This window comes from Brassica oleracea, chromosome C1, assembly GCF_000695525.1.
Source record: "Brassica oleracea var. oleracea cultivar TO1000 chromosome C1, BOL, whole genome shotgun sequence".
NCBI classification, from domain to species: domain Eukaryota; kingdom Viridiplantae; phylum Streptophyta; class Magnoliopsida; order Brassicales; family Brassicaceae; genus Brassica; species Brassica oleracea.
In genome coordinates this window covers 20,082,137-20,090,841 of record NC_027748.1, presented here as the reverse complement: position 1 = coordinate 20,090,841, position 8,705 = coordinate 20,082,137, and the positions used below count along the sequence as shown (strand labels likewise).

General features: G+C 34.2%; 1 protein-coding gene across 1 annotated transcript; it reads right to left on the bottom strand.

Annotated features, from left to right (window-relative positions):
- Positions 1-2,526: 2,526 nt before the first annotated feature.
- LOC106341951 (ras-related protein RABE1c) lies at positions 2,527-4,548 on the bottom strand. The gene is made up of 9 exons (XM_013780711.1): positions 4,331-4,548; positions 4,137-4,214; positions 3,873-3,945; positions 3,689-3,789; positions 3,374-3,439; positions 3,181-3,278; positions 3,046-3,108; positions 2,862-2,954; positions 2,527-2,783 (listed from the first exon to the last, which is right to left on the bottom strand). The coding sequence occupies exons 2-9, from the start codon at positions 4,207-4,209 to the stop codon at positions 2,700-2,702; spliced, it is 651 nt and encodes a 216-aa protein (XP_013636165.1). The 5' UTR covers positions 4,210-4,214; positions 4,331-4,548; the 3' UTR covers positions 2,527-2,699.
- Between the last annotated feature and the right edge of the window lie 4,157 nt (positions 4,549-8,705).

Here is an 8,705-nt window from a genome sequence, read left to right as displayed (position 1 = left end):
ATAAACGACGTGGCTGAGTTGTGTAAATATGGCATAAGTCAAATACAAAATACATGGGTGAGTTATATTTCTTAAATAGAAAACCAAAAATACAGGTTTTCTGCACCATTTCGGTGATAACTCCTCTATGTCTCCAAGCTTCATTGAATTTCTCTGTGTCGTCTTTGCTGAATCTGTCACTTCTTTCTGTCTCCTCCATTCTCTTCTTGTTCAATCTTCTCTTTCACTTAGATCTGGAAAAAAAAAAATTAGATTATCCAAATATGGGTATCAAATCACAAACAAACTTAAATGAATACATCCCAAAATTGCTAATTTGGGTGTTTCTTAGCATGTATTTTCCTTTTCTCCTCAGAATGCACATTTCTTATAACTAGGTTTTCGGAGATTGGCGGGAAGTAACTCAGCCACGACTGCATATATAAACCAGCCGTACAAGAAAAGTAACTCAGCCACAACATAAATTAAAACTCAGCCACCAACTCGAAAAACTTAGCAGAGAAGATGATTTCGGGCAATTGCAACGAAGAAGATTTCGTAGAACGTTTGCGGAGAAGACGATTTCGGTGAAGACGTTATTCGAGAAGAAAGTTTGAGAATTTCGAACGACAAACAACAATATCAACTCAAAAGATTAGGGTTTAAGCGACGAACGATGAAACTTGTGATTTTTTTTTTCAACACATGAAGTTTAGTTACAAAGAGGATTCATTGTCTTTCTTTTCTTTTGATCAAAATAATTACAGTTATTAATGACGTGGATATAATAATTATGGATTTGTAGTTTAAAAATAGTCTCAATTAAAAAAAAAATTAACCAAAGGCCTTAGTTGTAATTTACTAGGGGTATACAAACATTCTAATAATTTTTAAAAGTTGTATTACTAGGGGTGTATGAAAAGATTCTAATAATTTTTAAAAGATGTATGTTATTCTAGTCATATCCCAACTTTTCCATAACATTCTAGTAATTTTCTCTTAGTAATTTGGACATGGATCCTAGAGATACTCTCAAATTGGCAGAAACAGAGTCTTTACTTTGGGCGGAGGCGCATATCTCACTAACACGAGGAATCGAGCAAACTCGATTACCAGTACCAGCGATAGTACCGTATATCCCAGGCCGATAGTGTTTTACGGATGGATCATGGAAAATCAAAATTTACATTCGGGACAAGGGTGGTATAGTACACTGAAAGGTTTTGATGGTTTAATGGGAGCGAGGAATACAAGAGCGAGTCAGCCGCCACTTCATTCAGAGATAGAAGCGCTTATTTGGGCAATAGAGTGTATGAGAAATCTAAGATAGTTTACTATTACATTTGCAACAGATTGTTCTCAGTTGGTAAAGATAGTTTCGGAACCAAAAGAATGGTCAGCCTTTGCAAGTTATTTAGAAGATATAAAGGTTTTGAAGAGAAGTTTTCATAGCTCAGAGATCATTCATGTACCACGGACGCATAATTTAAAGGCGAACAGTCTTGCACGCAGTGCACGAAAGCAATCGTCTATTGTTGTCCATATGAATACGAAACTAACAGTTTAGTTTGCAAAATCTACATGATTCTGTTTATATTGCTGACAAAAAAAATACACATGAAATCAAAGTTAGTTTATAATAATGCTCCTAAAAGAATAATAAGGGGATAATAAAATCTTATGAAACTTTACCTATGTGCGACACAAACAGTTTTTTATAATAAACATTTTGTACTCTCATTATTTTATTTTTTCATTTTAAGTTTTTTTACACAGATTAAAAAATTATTAAATTTATTATTTTATCAGTTGCATGGAAACTCGGTTGAAGGTCCGTTTCACGTTTCGGAAACGTTTCGGAATCGGAATCTCTCGGAAACTCGCGGAAAAGCATTGGAAACTTTTTTCTTAAAAATTTCAATTTGGAAACTTAGTGGACACTTACGTTTCTATTTTGGAAACTTGTGTTTATGTTCTGGAAACGCTAGAACTTTCCAATTGGTTATGACTTAGTGTTATGATTTTTATTTTGGTTAAACTATTTAATATTTAAATATTGGGTTTTTGTTATTTTGAAAATTTTATATGATTTTGATGTTTAATGATGACTTATTATATTTTCGTATGATTAAACATAATTAATATTTGTTTATTTGTATTCTAAGATATACTAAACATAATAAAAATAAATGCAAATATTAATCAGTTACAAATATATATACATATATATATATTTTTTTTTTATTTATAGACGTTTCTAAAACGTTTCCACAACAACAAAAAAATCAAAATCACGTTTCCACGTTTCCACGTTTTTCGTTTCCGCGTATCCGTTTCCGTTTCCATGCAACCTAGGAACTAATAAACTACAAGAAAATAAGTAAAATTAAAAAAAAAAATCAAACAAGTGCTTGAAATACAAACGGACATTTAGAATTTTGTAACTCTAAAACGATAACTAATATAAAAAGAAAAGAATACTAGTTATGGTTTGTAAAGATAAGTAGACAACTCCTAAAGTTCAGAGATTAAATAAAAGAGCCAAGCAAGATAATAGATGACTAACATAACAATGTATGAATAAAAGAAGAATACAAGTTTCAATTAAACCTTCATACAAAGAGAAAGGCAATTAAGAAACCAGGAATGTTGGAACAGAAATAAAAATTACACAAGCACCTCACGAAATCTTAAGTTTCCACTTCAATTTCAAAACTTTATTAACTTCCACAACATGCAGACTTCTGGGTGGCTTGCCCGGCTCCAGATGCCTGGTCCGTTTGGCTTATCTTGATCGTGGCAGGCTGCAATTGACGAAACAAAACATGAAACAATGCGTTTGAATGACGATAAGTAACAACGCAAGCAGAGATGTGACAAACCTCAGCCCTGGAGTCAGTGTCAGAAAGCCTCTGTTTTATGTCCTTGCCAATGGAGAAGAAAACTTCTTCCACGTTTAGGTTTGTCTTGGCACTCTGCAACAAGACGCATATAGATACAGCTACGTAAACAAGCTAGTTTACGGAAGCTGCGTTATCTAAGATTGAGAGAATTGTTTAGGCTTACAGTTTCGAAGAACTTAATTCCGTACTCATCAGCAAGCGCCTGACCTTTGGCTGTAGGTACAGCCTGAAAGTAGCAAGAAAGTATGTTATTATTTAGGACCAGCCGTGAATCATGAAGTGGGATAAGAGATCATACCCTCTTGCTTTCGTCCATGTCAGCCTTGTTTCCTACCAAGATTTTGTTAACATTATCTGAAGCGTGCTGTTCGATATTCCGAATCCAGTTCCTTATGTCTGCAAACACGTCGAGATATGACCCTTTTGACTTAAGGATTTTATTTATAAAAAGAAGCCCAAGCGAAAGGCTTTAAAGGAGGAGGGGGTTTTACTGTTGAAGGAGGACTCGTCTGTGACATCATACACTAGTAAAATGCCCATTGCCCCACGGTAATAAGCTATCAAAATGCAAAAAAAAAAAAAAAGGACAAGTAGATATGGTCAGAAATGAAGTGGCGAAATAGAACAGAACACACATCAAATATACAAGACCTAGCAAACTAATCAGCCAAACAAAGCAAAATCAGTGATCATAGTACCTGTAAGTATCTATTTAGGTGCTCATCTCCTCAAGAGTCTACCGAATTTGATCAGACTCTAAGTAAACAAATTTATATTTAGAAAAAAAAAAAAAAAAAGGAACTGACCAGTGGTGATGGTGCGGAAACGTTCTTGACCAGCAGTGTCCCAAATCTGGAGCTTGATACGTTTGCCATCAAGCTCAATGGTTCTTATCTTAAAGTCAATGCTACATCAAAAAGGCACAAGAAGAAGAAGACTCCATGAGATTAAAGATAGAGATGAAAGGGTTTAGAATCTCGGAAGACAAACCCAATGGTGGTAATGAAGCTAGTGGTGAATGAGCCATCCGAGAATCGTAGGAGGAGGCAACTTTTACCGACACCTGCAACCAACCAAAGTAAACGTGAGATCACGCATCAACATCTATGATCGATTTCATCAGATGAATAAAACTCAGAAACATCATCATCACACTAAATAGATCGGTTCAGTAGAAGATGAATCGGTTCAGGACCATGTGCGAGGAACCCGAGAAACAAAAAAAAACATGGAGGAAACTGAGAGCTGACGTACCGCTATCTCCAATCAAAAGAAGCTTTATGAGATAGTCGTAATCGGCTCTGGCCCTAGCCGGTGGAGCAGCCATCGATTCTAAACGAGAAAAAAAGCTTAGAGATCAAACCATATACATCTTTTTTTCATCGTAAACGAATAGATCAAAAAACAACAACAAAAAATCTGCCTAGAAAGAAGAAGAAAACATTTACCGGAAGAAGAGAAGAGACCGATGTAATCGGAGAGGATAAGCGACACCGAAGGATATGGCGGACTGCTATAATGCGCCACTCCCGATTTAGCTTCTCTGCGTCTTCTTCTTCTCTACTTTTGTCTCTGCTTCGCGTGCACGATAGAATACCACGCGCACGTTGCCACTGTAACCGAATAGGAGTGCACAGAAAGAGAGAAGGATTCCTTCTTTCTTTTGGAAGGCCTTTAAAGGCACGAAGCCTCATGGGCCCTTTATTAATTACTTTAATCAAAATCAGATAGCTGGACCAACATGTCTTCATCTCAAGTGCATCCCGACCCCGTCTCCCAAATTAGTGATACGTAATAAATTGTCAAATTTTACTCTAACCTTAGCTTTTTATCGAATACTACGTTAACTTTCTGTATTATGTAATAAATATATATTGAATAATTAGAAGTTAGTAACTATTACATATACAATTAAACTGGTGCAAACATATAAATCAATTTTATTAATCCAAACAATAATTTTTTTCTATTTGATAGGATATAAAAATAAATTTAAATGATATTAACATATATAGTATATTTTTAATATTAATATGTACTAAATGATTATTGCTACTCATTTTTTTCATCATTTGTATCTTTTATAGCAAAAATTTTAAATTACTAACAAAATTTTCATTGTGGGATTAATAGTTTTAGTAATTTATAATTTTTAAAAAATTAAGTTTTCAATGTTTGTTCAAAGCTTTTATCAAAAATAATTGTTCAAAGTAAATTTAAAAATTAAAATATTTATTTATTTTATATGGTATATATTTTAATTTAAAATGATATATATATATATATATATATATATCTTCTAATCTTAATAATTAATTAAATTAAAATTTTTACTTATATGATCTTGTAATCATTTTCATTTTATCATAACAAAATTTTAAACCATGGATTACAAAATTTGAATGTGAGAACTTTAACAATTTTAGTATTTTATAGTCGTTTTTAAAAATTCAAAATATAGTATATACATGAAAATCTAAATTTTTATTATATGGTTAATGTGATTGTTTAATTTATTTTAATAGTTTAAAATTAAACAAATATGATAGAAGATACACTAATTTTTATCAAATCTTTATTATTCAAAATCATTAATTGACATATATATTTTAGCAACATTAGGCAAATCCGTAACTTTTATTTAATGAAATAATAAAGAACATTAATAATAAATTTATAGTTAGTTTAATAAAAAACTTATTATATAATTAGATGGATCAACATATTTCTCTAATGAATCTAAGAATCATTTTAATGATGACACGTGGGTACAAAAAGAAGATAATATTTTTCGATTAATATATATGAGATTTTATTTACAAAATAACAACGTTATAATATTTAATTTGATAATACTTTTTTGCAGTTTATATATTTAAAACCCCAATAAAAATGTAAATGTTGTTTTAATTAGATTTATGATTTTCGAGTGTGTTAAAAAGTGTTGTAGAAAAGTATGGAGAAATGCGAAGATATTTGGAGAGTTAATATCAACAATTAGATCGCATTAATCTTCCCATTCGTTGAAGTAATTACCTTGTAAAAAAGGTGTTTTCAAATATAACTCAAAATTTGAAGTCAAATATAAAAATGATTCATGCTTTTTTTAATTGCTATATTCACCATATAAGTTCGAGTTATTCAAGAAAATGTTATTATCTTTCTTTCTTTTTTTCAAAAATGAGTGTTTTTACTCATTCATCATCATCTTCTTCATTTATTTACAACATTGTCATTGTCATCACACTACAAGAAAACACATGCTTAACGAGGAAAGTTAACGAGGAAAAACAATCCTCGTAAATTTACGTCGATTTTACGAAAAACTTACGTGGAAAAACTGCGTGGTATTTACGAGGGAATAGTTTACGTGTATTTAGCGACGTAAACTTTGCGTGGTATTTACGAGGGAATAGTTTACGTGTATTTAGCGAGGAAATTTTTGAATCCACCAACTTTATAGGTGTTACACGTTTTTTTTGCCCACCTAATTAATTTTCGTCGTAAATTCATAGGAAAATTACAACTACCAGATTCGAAATTTCCTATAAATACGGATGTTTGAACATTATTTTAAACACACCAACAACAAAAAACGTGAAAGAAAAAAATGGCTGGCTCCGGGACTATTTACGAGTTGCGGAAGTGGATGTATATGCATAGATATGCTAACGGGAGAGTGACGAAAGAATACCTTGCGGGTCTGGAGACATTTATGCATCAAGCAGATTCAACACCGCTCGCCCAAGAAAGTGGTAAGATGTTTTGTCCTTGTCGGAAATGCAACAATTCGAAACTGGCAAACCGTGAAAATGTTTGGAAGCATTTAATAAATAGAGGTTTCACGGTAAATTACTATATCTGGTTTCAACATGGAGAAGGTTTTAATTATGATCAGAATGAAGCTAGTAGTAGTAATAGCAATTTTCAGGAAAAAGTACCGGTTGATCATCATTTGCATAATGAACATAGTTACCATCAGGAGGAGATGGTTGATTATGATAGGGTTCATGATATGGTAGCTGGTGCATTCGTAGCTCATGATGAAGATGAAGAACCTAATATAGATGCAAAAAAGTTTTCCGAAATGTTAAACGCGGCGAATCAACCACTTTACAGTGGTTGTAGAGAAGGTCTCTCTTAATTGTCGTTAGCTGCTAGAATGATGAATATTAAAACTGATCACAATCTACCTGAAAGTTGCATGAACGAATGGGCGGACTTGTTTAAAGAGTACTTGCCGGAAGACAATGTGTCTGCTGATTCTTATTTGTTGATTCTTATTATGAGATTCAGAACCTGGTTTATAGTCTTGGGTTGCCTTCGGAGATGATAGATGTTTGCATCGACAACTGCATGATCTATTGGGGAGATGATGAGAAGCTAGAAGAATATTGATTCAAGCCGCATGGACGGGGACGTAATAGGGTACCGTACCAAAGGATGTGGTACCTACTAATTACAGACAGATTGAAAAGATTGTATCAATCAGAGCAGACTGCTGGAAAGATGAGATGGCATGCCGAGCATACTATGACGGATGGTGAGATGACTCATCCATCAGATGCAAGAGCCTGGAAACATTTCAACAAAGTACATCCGGATTTCGCTAGCAATAGCCGGAATGTGTATCTCGGACTATGCACAGATGGATTTAGTCCGTTCGGAATGTCAGGGAGACAATATTCATTGTGGCCAGTCTTTCTTGCACCATACAACCTGCCACCGGAGATGTGCATGCAACGGGAGTTGCTATTCTTGACCATATTAATACCTGGTCCGAACCATCCAAAAAGGTCCCTGGATGTTTTCCTACAACCACTGATAAAAGAGTTGAAGGATTTGTGGTCAACAGGGGTGAGGACGCATGACTGTTCAACGAAGATGAATTTTACGAAGCGAGCGATGCTTTTGTGGACCACAAGTGATTTTTCTGCCTATGGGATGTTGTCTGGATGGACTACACATGGGAGATTAGCTTGTCCATATTGTAATGGAACGACAGATGCGTTTCAACTGAAGAACAGTAGGAAGATAAGTTGGTTTGATTGTCACCATCGATTTCTTCCCATTGGCCATCCGTACCAAAGAAACAAGAATTTGTTTAGGCACAAAAGGGTTGTGAGAGACACTCCTCCACCATATCTAACTGGAGAACAAATTGAAGCGCAAATCGACTACTACGAAGCTAACGAAACAGTTCGTTGGGGTGGTAATTGGCATATCCCTCGTAATATGCATGATTCTTACGGTGTTCATCACAACTGGCACAAGAAGAGTATATTTTGGGAGTTGCCATATTGGAAGGATCTTCTTCTGCGCCACAACCTCGATGTGATGCATATAGAGAAGAATTTCTTTGAGAACATCATGAATACAATATTGAATGTCCCAGGGAAGACAAAAGACAACATAAAATCGAGGTTGGACTTGCCGGATATTTGCTCAAGAAGCGAGTTACATATTAAAAGCAATGGACAAGTTCCCGTTCCGATATTCAGATTATCTTCAGAAAAAAAGTCGGTGTTGTTCAACTGGGTGGCATCAGAAGTGAAGTTCCCCGATGGGTATGTTTCGAATCTCTCTAGATGTGTTGAAAAGGGTCAAAAGTTCTCCGGGATGAAGAGTCATGATTGTCATGTATTTATGCAACGACTACTGCCCTTTGCATTTGCGGAGCTACTTCCAACAAACGTACATGAAGCACTTGCAGGTACGTAGTGTATTATATCACAATAATTTACAAAATAATATATGACTAACAATGTGTTTAATTTTTTTTCGAATATAAAAGGCATTGGAACATTTTTCAGGGATCTGAGC